The 16,597-nt window shown below is 38.0% G+C and overlaps 1 protein-coding gene and 1 pseudogene across 15 annotated transcripts in view; both read left to right on the top strand.

Moving 5' to 3' along the window:
• Positions 1–16,597, top strand: part of PPHLN1 (periphilin 1) — a 163,813-nt gene that overhangs the window by 211 nt on the left and 147,005 nt on the right. For 4 of the 15 annotated variants that reach the window (XR_010411551.1, XR_010411552.1, XM_064591374.1 and 1 more), the window contains exons 1-2: positions 621–776; positions 10,652–10,743. Coding sequence is in view for 12 of the 15 variants with exons in the window: in XM_064591374.1 (XP_064447444.1) it covers positions 737–776; positions 10,652–10,743 (132 nt within the window). In the remaining 3 variants the exon portion in view is untranslated. Of the gene's footprint in view, positions 1–515; positions 777–7,613; positions 7,657–10,651; positions 10,744–16,597 lie in introns of those variants that run through there. The other 11 variants (XR_010411553.1, XM_064591376.1, XM_064591377.1 and 8 more) reach the window with 7 other exon arrangements.
• Positions 11,629–14,929, top strand: LOC135364615 (large ribosomal subunit protein uL11-like; annotated as a pseudogene).

Here is a 16,597-nt window from a genome sequence, read left to right as displayed (position 1 = left end):
TCCGTGGCGGGTCTTGGAGTCTCCCGTTGCATTTGATTCGTGCAGTAATTCTGCCCTTGCGGTGGAGGGTGTAGAGACGCAGTGGAGTTTGGAATAAAGGAAACTGTTGAGTCTGAGACACAGGTTTGCTTCTCTTTAGCGCCTTATTATGCAGAAAGAAGACTGAACTAGGTAACTTCAGTGACCCAAGATAAGTTAGGAAGTCGGTAAATTTAAAGAATGTGTTCGATGTACCGGTTTAGTATTAGGCACTTTGAGAGCTACAAAAAAAGTGTAAAACAGGCCTTTTTCTGGCGGATATCTGAGTCTAGTTGAGACAAGGTCAACTCGGATTCACAGAATGACTCATCTTGAGTTGGTATGGACAAATGTTGGACTACTTGGCGCCTTTTTCCGTCCTGTAAATCTATAATGGGCACACACTGCTTTTTCTCTTAAGAGGAGGTGAACGGGCCCATCACCCCTACAGAAAAATCAGAAACTAATACAGGGTAGTTTATACTTCTACCCACCAGCACACACAGACCAGGCCTCTAACCATTCCTTGGGAGCCTGCGTGTCAGCAGCCTGGAATCCAGAGCCTCTCCTGGAGTCTGCACGCAATCAATCCAGATTGAAGCCGGTGTCTTCTAGAGAGAAGGAAGTGCATCCAGGGCGCAGCCCGAATGCCTCCACATCCACCAGGGGACCGCTGGGACTAATTCTCTTGGCAAACTTGTGGCCAGCCAAAGCTACCATGCTTCACATCCCCGTTATTTTTGGTTACCGCCGAAGATGTAAGCCCCTTTGGTCTTCTATGCTACACCCTCATCCCCATGCTGCTTTGTACTTCCTCTCCCTTGATTTAGGCTATCACTGCTTTTCCCTCCTTTTCTTACCCACTTCACCCCTCAACACAACAGCTGAGCTCGCTGAAACCTCTGTTCCCTGCTAACAAACTCTTAACATGTTCTTCCGCTTGATGGAAACTCTCATCTCCTGACCATAACCAGCACTTGGCTTTTTGCCTCCTGCCCTTTCAGTTGAGTCCTTTCTCTGACACCTGCATTTGAGGTTAAGTTGATGGCTCTGCCTGTATTGAATTGATTTCACTTCCTCAGAATATTTTTCCTCCCTCCCCACCTCCAGGGTCTTTGTAGAGTTTTCTTTTCTCTCTTGTAGCATTTGATTTCTCTGACCTTTCTTCTACCTCTTTGTGGATAATCCCTACACCTGCTAAGGGTTTCACTTTCCCTATGACTTTCTGAGGGATATTTTGTAACTTTCCCCAGAGGGAGTTAGATACCCTTGCCATATGCTAAGTGCCCTCTACTTTCCTCATCATAGCACTTACCACATGTGTGCTAATTAATTGCTTGTCTCTTTGCTTTCTCTACTGAGCTAGGCTGTGGGGGAGGGACTGTTATTTTCTTGTTTATTTTTGTAATTCCAGTGCCCATAGGCAGTCAGGTATTTCTTTGATTGAAACTGCTGCAGATACAGTCTCAGAAGTTGGGCAGTTGACATGTCATCTGACTTTAAGATGTTAAGAACCTTTGGAAAGGGATCAGCTGCTACTTAGCTTCAGCTGATTGTGGCTTTGTGAGAATATGATTCCAGTGTTGCCAGAGCATGTAGGTTTTTCAATAATAGAAATATGGTTTTGGAAAGTGATATCTCTCAGTTTTTAAGTGTTGTCAATGGAATAACGTTTTATTACAAACAAAACAAAACAAAACCAAAGAAACCCTGGGCCAAACACATGTCACATGCAGCCTATCAGTTACCAGTTTGGAATCCATTTTAGTGTGGTAGGGCCTAGAATTGGGCTTTGTGGAGAATACTAGATTTTGAGCTTGGTCTTCACGGATGGTTCGAAGTTGAATGAGAGAATGGAAAGAGGTACTGTAGTTTGAGAAATATATCAAATAACTCCAGGGTGGTGTGTGTGTTACTTTGTGGCACAGTGAGGAGGCTGGCACACATCTTTTTGGAGAGAACAGGAGTTTAGGTGAGATGAGAGAGGGCAGAGGAGTTTGGATTTGTTACAGTTAATTGATGTGAAACAATTTAGATTCTTGATAAGGGAAACTTCAGATATGGATGATGTATTAGCAAAGTTAACTGAGTATCCTTTTTTAAAGGTAGAATGGAGAGGAGAGCTGAGACTGGAAGGAGGTTGAGCAGTTAAGATTGTAAGCTTTATCCAGATGGAAGTAAGATTTAGATTTGTAAACATATATAGGCAAACATCTGGTATTTTTATAATTTCAATTACTTGATCACTTACATTGAACAATCAAGAATCTCCTAAGTATTTAATACAGTATAGTGGGGCTTATATAAGAGGTATCCTTAAAGCACGAAAAATCAAGTAATTTGTGAAACTAGCAGAGAATGCAGTACTTTAAGTTAGTAGTCAGTAGTCTCTTTTCCTTAAGCCTTATTCTCCTTTAATCTGTCTTTTTTTTTTTTTTTTTTTTGAGAAATACTTTATTTACTTGTCAGACAGAGAGCGAGAGAGTGCACAAGCAGGCAGAGGGAGAAGCAGCCTTTCCGCGGAGCAGGGAACCCGACGGAGCAGGGAACCCGACGCGGGGCTTGATCCCCGGACTCTGGGATCAATCCCAGGACTCTGGGATCATGACCTGAGCAGAAGGCAGACGCTTAACCGGCTGAGCCACCCAGGCGCCCCCTCCTTTAATCTGTCTTGTATACTGTCAGGTTAATCTTCTGGAATGATATTTTCCCCTGCACCTTATTTCTAGACTTAAAAGCCTGCAGTGAGCTTCTCCTCTAGCTGCTTACTTTTTAATGCACTTGAATGTGTTCTGTCTTTGCCTGTTACCTTTGTGAAGCAATGTGATATGATGAAAAGGGCGTGGGATTTAAAGTCATGCAGACCTGAATGATTCCAGGCTTTGGCTCTGAGATTGAGCTTTTCAGAGCCTCTGTGCTTTATCTGAAATAGGAGAGGTAATATCTACTAAAGGGGAGGAAAGGAGAGCTTGTCGAATTCCTATGCAGGCTTACTTTCTGTTCCTTTGCAATGCAAATCTTCCTTTCTGATCAGTTCCAACTTTCTCAGACACATCTTCCATAATTCTTTTACCTTTTTTTTTTTGGATTCCATTATTCATCCACATTTAAGCAATCTCTCAAGACTCTATTTAAATTTTCTTGGCTTTCTTAACTACCATTTCCTACATTTATCCCCCTCAGCACGGAACAGGGATTAATCTTAGTAGATATTTTGCTCTATTTTGACCATGTTAATTGACATCAGTGTTCGTTTATTTTCATAGACCTTCACTAATTATGTTCTAAAATTCATTTTTAATTTAGTTGTCTGGAATTTTAAACATTTTCCAATAAATATTAGTAATATCTAGTTTCTGGGTTGAAGTCAGTCCTTAAAATCTTCTTGCTTCAATGTAACATGTCTGGAATATGTTTACCTTGCTTTAAGGTCAGTGGATCTCATACTGAGATGAGTTTAAGATTTTTTTTTTTTAAGATTTTATTTATTTGAGAGAGAGCATGAGCAGGGCGAGGGACAGAGGAAAAGTGTGCTAAGCTGTTGGGGAAGTGGTGGGGGTGAAGCTGGAAAGGCAAAAGCAAGGTCATAAATAAGCCTTTTTTTAAGGTTAGGGTTGAATCTTCATTCTTCAGTATATGGGGAATTACTGAGAGATTTTTAAATCAGGTGTCTTATCAGAATGAACTTTCTGGCTACAATTTATAGGGCGAGGGAGAAGCAGAGAGAAGTGTTTTACTGCTGGGGAGTCCAATAGCTAGATGAGGAGCAACTGATATTTATATAATGAGGCAATAGAAATAACTGGATTTGGGCGCCTGGGTGGCTCAGATGGTTAAGCGTCTGCCTTCGGCTCAGGTCATGATCCCAGGGTCCTGGGATCGAGTCCCACATTGGGCTCCCTGCTCAGCGGGGAGCCTGCTTCTCCCTCTGCCTCTCTCTCTCTCTGTCTCTTATGAATAAATAAATAAAATCTTTAAAAAAAATAACTGGATTTAATGAATAGTTAGATATGAAAAGTTTCGAGTCTTGGATGATTCAGGTTTCTGATTTGGGCTGTTGGGTACATGGTGTTGTCATTGCCTAAAATGGGGAAGACAGAAGATGAAGCAGGTTTCTGAGAAGTGTGAAGAACTTTTGGCATGTTGGGTTGCAGATGTTTGTGATATATTCTCTTGAACAGAGTCAGGATGGAAGTGGAGATATGGGAATCATTTATCTAGAGGAGGCATATTACCAGCATTATTAAATTAACTCCATGAACACTGAGCAAATACATTGTGGAAGTTGTTCTAGGTGCTTATTATTAATAAAGAACATAGAGATCCCTGTTTTCATGCAGTTCATATTCTTGGTAGCAAGGGACCAATAATATGCATCAAAAATAAGTTATATAGTATCTTAGATGATTAGTGCTATGAAAAGAATAGGAAGCTTTAGGGGGATTAGATAAATGACATTAAGAAGATAATAATGAAGGAAGAAGTAGTTAGCCATGCAGATTGCTGGAGAAAAACATTCTAGGTGGGGAATTGCCAGTGCAAATGCCTAATGCTCATCTAGAGTATAAGGTCGTATGTGACTTTTCACTAGCCATAGTTCACTATCAAAATAGTTACTGATGAAAATAGAGTGAAAGGAGTGGATTTGGAGAGGAGGGAAAGCTATTTTATTTTGTTTTTTTTTTTCTAAGATTTTATTTATTTATTGAGAGAGCACAAGCGGGAGGAGGGGCAGAGGGAGAAGCAGACTCCTTGCCGAGCAGGAAGCCCGATGCGATATGGGGCTCCACCCCAGGATCCTGGGATCATGACCTGAGCAGAAGGCAGATGCTTCTTAACTGACTGAGCCACCCAGGCGCCCTGGTTTTTTGTTGTTGTTGTTGTTGTTTTTTAAATTCTGAGTGTACTTAATACTGGAAGCTGAAAAGAGCAGCGTGCACAGTTATTCTATGGTCTAAGCTGCTACTATAACCAGTTTGGATAAGGTGAAAAATAGATCTACCTATTGCCTTGCCTGTGGATTCAAAGTGTGAATGGTTTGACAGAAGGGTATTATTGCCTGTGAGTTTCTGTTTTCTCAATTTCTAGGCTACTCTCACTGGGAATTCCAGTCCTCCGTATTCTCTTAGTCCTCAAGTAAGTCAACCTAATAATGGTTGGCTCTCTGGGGTGCTGAAAAAAAGGCTTACTTCTTTCTGGATTTGATATACCATGGTGGTATATTAAACATACTCTCTAATGAATATGGCATAAGAGAATTAGCAAACTTCTAAATGAAGCTTACATTCTCTATACTGAATTCTAATCCTGTTCTCTGCCTAGTTGTGATGTAGAGGGTCCTTCCATTTTTCAGTTCTGTTCTTCAGTTTTCATATCCTGTTGGATCAGAGAACTTTACTGGAGTACTTCTGGACTCCACTATGGGAGATTAGTGATTACACAGTAACATGATCACTTCAGTGAGAGAGTATCTTTGCTTAAATTTAGCTGATTGGTTCTAGTTGTGGGATGGGTCAATTTTCTAAATCTGGGTAATGTCATAAACAACATGTGCTACTAATCAGAAGGTTGCTGAATAGATTATCTTTTCCCCTTTCTGTTGTTTTAATTCAAGATCCAGCTTAAGACTTACCTTCTTTATAGTCCAATATTCTTTCTTTTCTTTTGTATGTAATCATCAAACTGTGTCTTCTGTTTTGTTTTACTAACAGTACAAGGTTGTATAGGGAATATTTATACTCCTCTTTCCCTAATTATATAGATTTCTTAAGGGTGAAGGATGTTTCATAATTTGACATGGGCCTCACTAGTGCGGGTTTTTTTTTTTTTTTTTTTTAAGATTTTGTTTATTTGACAGAGACACAGCGAGAGAGGGAACACAAGCAGGGGGAGTGTGAAAGGGAGAAGCAGGCTTCCCGCTGAGCAGGAAGCCCCATGCGGGGCCTGATCCTAGGACCCTGGGATCACGACCGGAGCCGAAGGCAGCCGCTTGACGACTGAGCCACCGAGGCGCCCCTGTGCGGGTCTTTTTTTTTTTTTTTTTTTTTTTGCGGGGAGGGGAGGTGGTGTTTTATCCTGGTGGTTGCTAATTATTTTGCTCCAGCAAGCTCTGTTTAGTCTTACTAAAATATCAGTATCTTTTTTGTTTTTTTTTATGGGCAGGGGGATGGGCTAAATGGGTGATAGGTATTAAGGAGGGAACTTGCTGTGATGAGCACCAGGTACCATATGTAAGTGATGAATCAAAATCCTACACTGAAACCAACATTATACTGTATGTTAACTAACTTGAATTTAAAAAAAAAACGTGGATTAAGTGAAAAGAATAATCAAGAAAAAAGAGTGCCCTATGACTGAGCAATACCACTACTGCGTATATATTTTTAGTCTTTTATTGTTTTCTATTTTTATATTCTTTTTTTTTAAAGATTTTATTTATTTATTTGAGAGAGAGAGAATGAGAGAGAGCACATGAGAGGGGGGAGGGTCAGAGGGAGAAGCAGACTCCTTGCTGAGCAAGGAGCCCGATGCTGGATTCGATCCCGGGACTCCAGGATCATGACCTGAGCCGAAGGCAGTCGCTTAACCAACTGAGCCACCCAGGCGCCCCTATTTTTATATTCTTTATTCTGAAAATATATAGTAATTTTTTAAAGTTGTTATTAAAAATTTTATTTGACAAAGAACATGCATGCACGAGCGGGGGCAGGGGGGAGGGCAGAGGGAGAAGCAGACTCCCTGCTCAGCAGGGAGCTGGTTGTTTAGCTGGATCTGGGACCCTGGGATCATGACCTGAGCTGAAGGCAGACGCTTAACTAACTGAGCCACCCAGGAGCCCCTTGGGAGAAAGTTTTAAAAAGTTCTCTGTTGTGGGAGATACAGGCTTCGAGTTCTGGAATAAAGTCACAGGAGTAAAAAGCACAGCATAGAGAATATAGTCAATGATTGTTCTAACAGTGATGTATGGTGACAGATGGTAGCTACACTTGTGAGTATAGATAGCATAATGTATATTTACTCTGTCATACACCTGAAACTAATGTAATGTTGGGTGTCAACTATACTAAAAAAAAAACGGAAAAAAAAAGTTCTCCATCAAATTTTTACCTAGTTAGTTTAATAATCTTTGATGAGTTGATGATTCTTGCCTTGATTTTGAGATGACTTGAACATGGGACCATTTATTGCCAATATAAAATTGTAAGGATTTCCAGACTAAGGATGCTAGAATTTTTTCAGTATGTGAGATATTTTAATCTTAATATTCTAGGTAAAAATTACTTTAAACATCTAATGCAATTCTTTCAGAGAGAAGGCTAAGAGAGATGCCCTGCCCAGCTCTCAACTGGCAAAATTAGGACTAGAATTCTTTAATATAATTCGGTTGTTCTTATGAAACTTGGGTGGCCTCTGGTGGTCAAAAGAATATCTTCTGTTTTAAAGATGTGTTTGAAGGGAGTTTGGCTTATTAATGGTCATAATTTTTTTTATTTTGAGAGTTTCATTTATACAAATAATGAAGGGTTATTTTTCTCCATTGGTTGGTTTATACAGACACAAATCCTTATGTCTGTATTTTTCCCCCCCTCCTACAGGAGATTGTTGAAAACTTTAAATTTGATTCCTGAAAGGACTCAAGTAAGTAGTTTAGTAGTTATTCTTACATTTTTTTTGTGTGTATGGGAAGCCAGTAATTTTAATATTGTAGCTTTATATCTAGTTAAGAAACTATATAGTATTTCCTTAGAACTCTTGTAGTTTTTCTTAAATACAAAGTCTTATTTTCACTTGTTTTCCTTTAGCGCATTAATTTATATTCATAATTTTTGCCATCACTTGAGATGTTATGCTTATTTTTTTAAGTTTTACTTATTTAAGTAATCTCTACACCCCACATGGGGCTCAAACTCAAAACCCTGAGATCAAGGGTCACTGAGCTCCTCCCACTGAGGCATTATGCTTATTGAGTGATTTCCAGGACCTTTAAATGTAGTTACTTATTTTTGTTATAGATAATAGGAGGTATAGAACATTATGCAGTGAAAATATTCACCTTCCTATACCCAGGCACCCAGTGGCAGGCACTGTTACATTTCTCCTGCTTATACTCCCAGAAGTAGTCTGTGCGTATGGATATATATTCATACCCTATCTTTTTATTTTCCCAAAGTGCCAGCATATTCAATATATTAATCTACCCTTTGTTGTTTTTTTTTAAATCAGTGTATCTTGGCATTCCTTCAATATTATATATGAGGTTACTTTTCTTTGAAATGGCTTGCATAATATTCCTTTATTTGAATGCACAGCATTTTATTTAATCTGTATCCTCCTGACCAACATTTTAGGTTGCTTTCAGTCTTTTCTATGCACCTGTTCAAGTATACAGTGAAGTAGAATTTCCAGGCCAAAGCATATGTGTAACATTTAATAGATATTGCCCATTTTTCCCAATCTGTACCAAATTATACTCGTTTCATTAATATATGAGAGTATTACTTTTCTTTCTCTCGTCAGAGCAGTTTGATTTTTGCAGAGCTTGGGGTGAAAATGAGTACCCCATTATAGTTTTAGTTTTCATCTTCCTTATTTTGAAGAAAGTTGAGCATCTTTTCAAAAGATGGAGTCATTGTATTTCCTTTTTTTGTGAACTGTCTTCATATCATTTGTCCATTTTTATTTTGGGTTCTTTTTTTTTTTCTGTGATTTGATTGGAGTTGGTTTATCCTCAAGTAGGATAAACAAGTCACAGGTTTGGTGGGTTCAGTAAAAGTGGTATCGGAGGAGTAATTTTGATAATTTCTTTTTTTTCTTTCAAGCTTCCATCAATTCTTGTACCTAAAAGACTGGTTACTTTGAAATAACATTCTCTCTTTTTTTTTTTCTTAAAGATTTTACTTAGCGAGAGCGTGCAGAGTAGGGGAAGGGCAGAGGGGCAGAGGGAGAGGACCCTGAGATCATGACCTGAGCTGAAGGCAGATGCTTAACCGAATGAGCCACCCAGGTGCCCCTGAAATAACATTCTTGATGATGTCTGATTATGGATTGGAATTTAGGTTGATTTATGTATAATGTTAAAAGCTAATTTGTAACTTAAATTAAGATTTTTCTAGGCATATTTGAGTTAGTTCATTTTATTGCGTCTGTTTCTATTAGAAAATATTGTAGGTCTGTTTTTACAGAGAAAATTAAGATTGTACCGTGGATAGTGTCAAAAAATATTGCCCTCATCTTCCAGCCTTTGTTTTTTTTCTTAGCCTAAACCATTAGAATGCTATACTGCCAAAATGGAATGTCATCTCCCCCCCCGCCCCGCCCGCCGCCACTCTTGGTGCTATTACATCGTAAAGAGCCACCAAAAATCTTTTGACATGTATCTTTGAGAAATTTTCCTTTTCTACAAATCTGCAGACTATGTGTCTTGACTTGTTGCCCTATTTTCTATGTACTACAAAGGTTCTGACTTAGTACTTGTCCCATTTTTCACTTCTCACTTGTGATTATCCTTCTGTGTTTCAGGATGGTTCATAGTTCTTGGGTCAGAACCTGCTTTACTTTCTCCTGGTTCTGTTCTGTTAACCATTTCTCATCTACTCTGGTGGTTGTTGAGCTGCTGCCTGTGGAGTGCCTGCCTGTTTTTGTAAATACAATTTTTTTTTGGAACACGGCCACACCCCTACATTTATATGTATTGCTTATGGCTGCTTTCATATTATAACAGTAGAATTGAGTAGTTGTGACAGAGACCTATGACCTGCAAGGCCGAAAATATTAGTCTGGTCCTTTATAAAAAAGTTTGCCAACCCCTGATCCATTGTGTTGCCACTTTATATAAATGACCTTCAGGCTATTTCCTGCACCCTCTGCTCATCATCTCTTGTTTGTCTTGCTTACCTTGTCTTTTGCCTGTTCACATATTGTTTTCATCTGGACTCTATAGTGAACTGCATTAGCCCTCTATCCAGAACACATCAGCTCTCAAAGGAGGAGGCTTCTCTCTGTATCCCAAACATGAAAAATGCTGACATAACTTTTATTTTAATTTCAAATTTTACGAGAGTGCCTTTGCATTAAAATAGATTTATAGCATTAAAAGCAAAATCGAGAGTGATTTATTTCAGGGTTTGTTGAGAATGTTTTTATAGGATTGTTTATTTAACACTTTTCAGTTAAAACCATTTAATTGAACACATAGAAGAGATAAAGCTCTAGGAATGCAGCAAAACTAGAAACTGGTGTTATAGAAACCATCCACCAGGAAACAGGAGCAGCGTTGCTGATCAGCATTGTAAATTATTCATGAAAATGAATCTTTTCTAATTTTTACTATAAGAATGAAAAAATATTTGTGGTCTTATGGATCTTTTTACCACAATTGTTGGGAACAAGCTCTTTGAAGCTTTAAATAGACTTTGAAATGGAGCGTGGGGCTTTCTATTACATTTTTTTAGAAAGAACATTTCCGAATTGTTTGAAGAAGAATTGCCTTAATCGTTCTTTTTTTCCTTTTGGTCACTTACATTCCAACAAATATTTTCCAGAGATACTTAAAAAAAATGTAACTACTCTTTTAAAAATCTCTATTGTTTCTAATAACATAAAAACCATAATTCTTTGGTTTCTTTTTGTTTAGTGGCTTACAGAAGAGATGAAATGTGGTCTGAAGGACGATATGACTATGAAAGACTTCCAAGAGAACGAGTACCTCCTCGAAATCACCCCAGTGTAAGTTGCTACTGATGTAGAATAATTCAAAACCTAGTATCTAAGTGAATTTGGTACATCAAGGCTAGGCCTAGCAAAATCTTTTAAGTGCCAAAAATTGACCAGTCTAAGTTGAAATATAGACAGATTAAGCTTATATTTTAAAAATTAAAAGTTTGAAAATAAAAGACAGCATTTATGTAGGTAATCTATATTTCATATTTCTTATTTAAATTTCTAAAATGGAGGATTTTTATATTGAATTTGTGAAGAAAATTTGAGGCTTTATAAAGGTGGACTGTCAGTTAATGAAGGAGTATTTAAGCACCTGCTCCTACTATTGGCTATCACCTATTTTTCTGTATTCCTAAAAATGTTTGCAAATTGGATATGTGAAATTATGAAGTAGGGGCAGATCAGGGGCAGGCAGGCAGCTTTTAGTATACTGTCCTACTTGTCTCTCTGTTGCTTTGGGAATTGGAAATTTTTAATTAGGGCTTTTCTCTTCTCAGGGAGCTTGCCATTTTGCTTATTATTGTATTCCCAGCACCATCTAGTATGTGGCACATAGTAGGAGTTCAATGTTTATTGAGTGAATATATGCACTTTCTCCCCAAAATCCTCTGCAGAGACCCAAGGGAAAGTTTGGGGAGGGTCAAGAAGCTGTCAATCTTAAACTTTTACACAGGCGCCTTCTAAGCACCAGGGGATTTGGGTTGTGGTGATACTATGTGGATATATTATAGATTCATCATACACCATCAAAGGGCACAAATATTTATTTATATGTTGTTTTTTTTTTTACTTCTGTATTCTGAGTAAGTCCTACAACCCACTTAGATGGATAATATATTTTCAGCATTGTCTTTTGGCCTGGGTTACAGCTTAGGCTGGGGTTGATCTAAAATGATAAAAGATGGGTTTTTTGGTTTTTGGCTTAGAGGAGGCGAAGGTGCAACTGTCTTGGTAGTCCCACATTCGGGTTCATCCTGACACCAGCTGCCTCCACCATGCTGCCTAAGTTCGAGATCCCAACCCCAACAAGATCCAAGTCATATACCTGGGGTGCACTGATGGGGAAGTTGGTGCTATGTCTGCCCTGGACCCCAAGATTGGCCTCCTGAGTCTTTCTCCAATAGAGGTTGGTGATGACCTCGCCGAAGCAACTGATGATTGGAAGGGTCTGAGGATTACAGTGAAACTGACCATTCAGAAAGACAGGCCCAGATTGAAGTGGTATTTTCTGCCTCTGCTCTGATTGTCAAAGGCCTCAAGGAACCGCCAAGAGACTGAAAGAAGCAGAAAAACTTTAAGCACAGTAGAAATATCACTTATGATGATATCGTCAACATTGCTCGATAGATGCATCACTGATCTTTAGCCAGAGAATTCTCTGGAACCATTAAGGAGATCCTGGGGACTGCCCAATCTGTGGGCTGCAATGTTGATGGCTGCCACCCTCATGACATCATAGATGACATCAATAGTGGTGCAATGGAATGTCCAGCTAGTTAAGAACTACAAAGGAAATATTTCAATAAAGGATCATTTGACAACCAGGAAAAAAAAAAAAAAGAGGAAAGAAAGAGGCCTACCCTATTTCAGAATGGGTAGACTTAATTATTACTATAGGTCATTTCTGTCCAGGTTTTATTTATAGATTATTTATTATAGACTGTAGTTTCTAATTAAACTTTGAGTTAAATTCAATTTGATAAAATTATAGTTTACCTAGAAAAGCAAAACAAAGTGATATAGATAAACATGATGTGGGAGTAATGCAGGGATGGAAAAAGGGATGACTTTAGGAAAAAAATTCTTAGGACCCCTACCTTTCTAATGATATATCCTGTAGGAATTTGTATTTCAAGGATACTTAAAAGAATTATCTGTGTGGTTATGCCACCAACTGGATATATAGTTGGATTTGTTTTAGTTTGTTTTCAATTTTGGGGAATTGCCTTTTTTTTTTCCCTTTTCTAATTAGGTTTTTTCCCTTAATGTAACACATGACTCCAAATTATAAAATAAGATACATTTAGAGAGGGGATGACTTTTAAGTGGTAACTTACTATAATTACATATTTAACTAGTTCCTGCTTACTGTAAGTGGGGGGTTTTATATATAAACTTCTTAATCTTCAAAACAATTGTGAGTGTTGAATGGTACAACATTTATAGAAGTCAGTAGAATGTTGTAGAAGCCATAAAATGTAGGCAGGGATTTATATACAGAAATGTAATTTCAGACAACAGTGGGAAATATTCATGATCAAATCATGGAAAAAGTTACATTACACCATTTATTACACCATGCTGCATTATTTATGCATGCTGTGTTGTGTCATAGAACACACTGCAGTGGAAGTTGGCTCAGAGTTAAGATTGGAGGCAGCTGGGGAGGAGTGAATTTTAAGATGGGAATAATTAGTTGTCCTAAAGACATAAGAAGGGCCCTTCAGATCTCGAGGTCATTGTGTGAGAATGGATTTGAGAAAGTTCATACCTAATAGCCTTTGTTTTCTCTGAAGGGGTAGCAAGATCATCCCCTGAAAGTACAGGTGGTAGAGGGCGACTTAAGGCCAGCCTTGAATTGGGAGTAGCCATTGTTGGTATCTCCTCACTAGAGGTATTTAAAAAGACTGACTGAGGGGCAGTGGGCTTGTGCACTGTAGTATTATAGGGGCACCAGTCTGCAGGAATGTGTGCTTTATTACCTAAGTAGCCCAGTTTAGGAGTGGAGAAAGCAAGTTGTTGTATTGATTTAAGATTGCATGATGAGTGGTGGACTCAGAAAGATAAGGATATTGAAGGTTCTGACTCAGAGAATTACTGAGGTAATATATTATGTGTTACAGGCTGATTCAGAAAGGAGGTAAGGCTGTGGGAGGGACAGTGGGTTGAAAGAAGTGAGCAAGGCTCAGTGAGGCTGAAGACCACAGTGTGGTAGAAAGATAGGCAATTGATATTTTGAAGTGTAGTTTCCAGGAGAGGACAGTTCTGGCTGATTAAAGTCCAGTGGATGATGGTAGGGACAGAGGGTGGGTGAATGTTATTGGAGTTGAGATCAGGAAAACTTGGAGGCTAGATTTTGGATCAGGGATTTAGATTAGAGGCTCTCAGTCCTCACTGTACATTGAAGTCACCCAGAGAGCTCTTAAATATGAATGTCTGGGCCCCATCCAGATAATTAAGTCCTAATCTTTGCAGCTAAGATCTAAACATCAGTGTTGTGTAAAAGTTTATAGGTGACTTATGCAGAGTTAGGAAATGCAGATCGTAGATGAACACTGAAGTTGCTGATGATGACAGGAGTTGAGAGTTGAGGTAAAATGACAGGTGATGGAAGTTCTCAGTGGATGAGGATATTTTAGTAAAATCTAAACCCACACATTTTCATTTTTATATCATTTGTGTGTAAATATGAAACAGAGGCTTCTTTATAAAATAATTTCATCAGCAGGAAGCAGATAGATACATTTTATACCACAAGTGCATTTAAAATCATAGTAGAGTTACTCAGCTGTCTCTAAATTCCCAAAGGTAAATCTGACTTTCCTAAATTCTCTGGCTACTTGGTTCCTCCTATACGGGGAGGAGCCTAGATGCCTTTCTTCTGAGAGCACAGAACCTGCCCAGACCTTGCATAGCTTCATTCCTCTCCTTTTTAAGAAAAAAATTTAATTCTATTAGATTGGTCCCTTCATCCTCCCAATAAGCCTTCCTTAGTTGATAAATCCTTCTTTTTCCCACATCCCCTTCCTCAAGACTCACTTTTATTGGTGAACGTGGCCTTATTTTGGTTAGAAATTTAAAGACCTCCCCTCCACTCAATTATGTGCCTTTGATGACTCTTGGAAATTATCTTTTTGCTTTGTATGTTACACCTACATTTTAGTTAAATAAAGCAAAGTTTCTTAAACTTTTTGGTGCCGTGGATCCTTTTAACAGTCTGGTGAAGCCTATGGATCCCTTTTCAGAGTAGGGTTTTTAAAACTATAAAATACACAAAATTAAAGGAGACCACTTATATTTGAATATATCAAACTTAAAAAATAAATTTGTAATGTAGTAATATGTACTTCTTTGGTAGACCATTAAATATTAAGAGCTAATGGTGAGAGTTTCATTACTATATTTTCAAAGTGTTGAGAATAAATAGTATTTTGAGATACTGCAACAGCTATAACGTGATATGAAAATATCTATGATTTCTGTTAGTGACAAAGCCACAGATAATTCTATTGTCATTTGTTGCTGCATTTGGGTGAAAAAAGTAATTTTATATTCACATCTGATTTCAAGGACCTGCTGAATCCTTGGGTTAGAAAACTGATAAATGACACTAGAACTAGAAATATAAATCAGTGAACTTATAATTCCTGAATTTGGAGTTAATAAAAATATAATTTCTTTAACGTTTAAAAATATTTGCTTACAAAGCAGATCATCTAATGTTATTTTAAAAACCATATTGGTATATCATATTGACTTGTATAAGATTCTCACAAGCAGCATTATTCATAACAGCTCCAAGCTGGCAACAATCCAGATGTGTAATAATAGAGTAGATAAATTGTGCAATTTACACAGCAATTAGAATGAATGGACCTGAATGGACCATTGCAAAAGCAGCAACATGCATGAACCTCACAAACATCAGACTGAAAGAAAGAAGCCAAATATAAGAGTATATCCTGTATTTCCTACGTATTGTATAAAGTTTCAGAATAGGCAAAACTCACCAGGGAAGTGGTTACTTTTAGGAGAGAGGAGCAGTGTCTGGGGGAGAGCACAGGAAGGCTTTTGCCATACTAGGGATGTTCAGTTTTTTTATCTGGGTGGTAGTTATACGGTGTAATTACCTTGTGAAAATTAATCCAAGAGTCATTTATGACTTATACACTTTTTGTATGTATTTCTTCAATAAAAACTTAGTTTTAAAAAGGCAGATTATTTTTCTAAATATAAAACTAGTTAATCCTTTAAAAAGCGAGCACTCGCTATCTTTAGGGCCTGGGATAGAGCAAGATAATGTTCTATTTTGTATATCTGGATTCTGTTCTCTAACAGAAAAGCAATTTTACTGCATTTCTCTTTTTTTCTTATTGCTCCCATTTACTCACTACTTATATTCAACTATTAACATTTTTTTAAAAGATTTATTTAAAGAGCATTAATGGGGAAGAGAGAATTTTTTTTTTTAAAAACTTTATTTATTTGGGAGAGAGAGTGAGAGAAAGAGAGAGAACACGAGGGGTTGAGGGGCAGAGGGAGAAGCAGACTCCCCGGTGAACAGGGAGCCCAATGCGGTCTCTATCCCGGGACCCTGGGATCATGACCTAAGCCAAAGGCAGACAATCAACCGACTGAGCCACCCAGGTGCCCCTCAACTATTAACATTTTATGAAAACTTTCTGTATCATGTATTTATCCATCTGTCTGTCCTTTATCCATCTACTTAATCCATCTAATTTTTTGATGTATTTCAAAGTAAACTGGACAAGTGTGCTTTTCATTAACTACATAGGTATACATATCATAAAAGTACAGTTTTTTTTTTACAGCTTTTTCTAAATGTGAAAATTACACACATGAAATACAAAGTCTTAAGTGTTCATCTGCTGAGTTTTGATTTTATGTAGAGCTGCCCTAGGAGGTGTTTTACCTTCTTGGCTGACAGAATTGCAAGAACTTAACTTTCTTTTTATTGTCATTATTTCCAGAGAGGAAAGAGGAGTTCTTGGCTACATTCTGTAACAATGTCCTGATTTTCTGGGGCAGTTCCAGTTTCACATATTTGATCCATTATTCCCCAATGCCATTGAAATGCAAAACCATTTTCTTTGAAAATTCAGTGAGTGAATTAAATGAA

The sequence above is a fragment of the Mirounga angustirostris genome, unplaced genomic scaffold (genome assembly GCF_029215605.1).
Source record: "Mirounga angustirostris isolate CCGP_5_RB_7025 unplaced genomic scaffold, mMirAng1.0.hap1 SCAF_5, whole genome shotgun sequence".
NCBI lineage: Eukaryota > Metazoa > Chordata > Mammalia > Carnivora > Phocidae > Mirounga > Mirounga angustirostris.
This window is presented reverse-complemented; position numbering and strand designations above follow the sequence as displayed.